At 69.6% G+C, this 1,615-nt stretch overlaps 1 protein-coding gene across 1 annotated transcript in view; it reads left to right on the top strand.

Moving 5' to 3' along the window:
- The window catches only part of UNC13A (unc-13 homolog A), a gene marked incomplete at its 3' end in the record, with an annotated part of 36,760 nt that overhangs the window by 24,543 nt on the left and 10,602 nt on the right, over window positions 1-1,615 (top strand). The window contains exon 13 of the mRNA XM_085320896.1: window positions 1,325-1,330. Coding sequence (XP_085177022.1) covers window positions 1,325-1,330 — 6 coding nt within the window. The remainder of the gene's footprint in view (window positions 1-1,324; window positions 1,331-1,615) is intronic.

The raw sequence follows: 1,615 nt of genomic DNA, 5'->3' as shown, positions 1-1,615 counted from the left end.
CGGCCCCGCCGTCGCCCGGCTCGGGCGCCCCGCGCCCCGCTCCCCCGGCCGCCTCTAACCTGCCTTGTGTTTTCTGTTCTCTTTCCTCCGGCCCGGCTTGGCCGTCCCCGGCCGCAGCGGGGCGGCGGTAAGGTTTCTGCGCTGCATTGACAGCATGCCCGACATTAAGCTTGGACGCAAATCGCTCCCTCTAGTCAGAGATCTGGTGAGCGCGGCGCGAGGGGTTAAAGGGAGAGCACCCTTGGGAGCCCCCTCGCAGCCCCGCCGTCTATCCGTCCATCCGTCCGTCAGGGTGGTGGTGGTGGTGGGGGAAGTGGGTGCTTTTGGGGTGCTGGACCCCACTGGAGCTGTCCCCTCCGGAGGCTTTGGGGCCGCTGGGCTTTCCCCTCGCCCCCGGCTCGGGCATGGGGGGGGGCTGAAGCCCCCAAGGGAAGCAGCCCGGGATGGGGGAGGCTTTGACACAGGGGTTTTCTCCTGCGTCCCGGCCAGTGAGGACGAGGATGAGGATGAGGAGGAGGAGGAGGAGGAGGAGGAGGAAGATGAGGAGGAGGAGGAGGAGGAGGATGAGGAGGACAAGGACGGCTGGGCTGGGCTGGCCCCTCTCCGAAGGGTGCTCCTCTTTAACGCAGCTGCCCGGGTCCCGTCCCGACACAGAGCATCAGTCCGAGGCCTCCCGTAGCAGCCTCTGGTTTCTGATTTTTGCTGCCGGCAACGCGAGAGCTCAGACACCTCCCCGGTCCCTTCCCTTCCCACCCGGCAGCTCAGAGCGGGCCGGTGCCAGGCAGCCACCGCCGCYGCCGTGCCGAGGAGCCCGGCTCTGCTCCAGGCACAGATTTACCCCTTGCTCTGTGCCCTCCCCTGGTGGAGGGGGGGGGGTCCCGTCCCCGACCGCCTCCCCCTCTCCGGCCCCGCTGTGCCCCCCTCGCCTCGGAGCTCGCTGCCCCCCTGCCCGCTCCAGCAGCCGCTGATGCTTCTGCGCTGAGTGTTGTGTCGGTGTCGGGGTGTCGAGGACGGGTCGCGGGGTGGTGGTGGTGGGGGGCGGGATGGACGACGGCGCGGGTCTGGCTGGGCATCGCTCCGGCCGTTGCTCCCGTCGCTGCCCGGTGGAAAGGTTCCCCGCGGTTTTGCAGGCTGCAGCCAGCTCTGCGGGTTCGGGGAGCAAACGGCCCTGCCAAAATATCCCCCGCTAACGGGGACTGGCCCGGCGGCGGGTTCGGTGCCGCCTCGTTTCCTGCTGGCTGGAAGGGGGAAGGGGCAAGGGCTTGCACTGGTGTGAAATATTAATGTCTTTTATTCCCCCCCGGCTGCCCCTGGCTGCCCGCAGGCCATGGTAAGTGCCGTCCGTGGTGCCCAGCACCCTGCGGGTCTCCCCAGGGAGGCCGCTGGGTTCAGCTGGGAATGCTGCAGGCCGGCCTGGTTGCAAAGCAGCACTTTGCAGCCCTCGGCGTCTCGGAGCCGCGCTGTCCCTGCCAGGCACCGTCCCGGGCCGGGGCCGGGGGGCTGCGCCCCAGGGACCTCCGGGAGAGCTGGGTGGTGCCGCCCTCCTGCACTGGGTGTTTTGCTCCCGGCCGCCGGGAGCCCGAAGGGGATGGCAGGAGACCGACACTCCCCCCCC

This window comes from Rhea americana, unplaced genomic scaffold (genome assembly GCF_003343005.1).
Source record: "Rhea americana isolate MKP2758 unplaced genomic scaffold, rheAme1 scaffold_665, whole genome shotgun sequence".
Classification (NCBI taxonomy): Eukaryota; Metazoa; Chordata; class Aves; order Rheiformes; family Rheidae; genus Rhea; species Rhea americana.
Note: the sequence above shows the minus strand (reverse complement) of the source record. Positions and strands in the feature narration are given on the sequence as shown.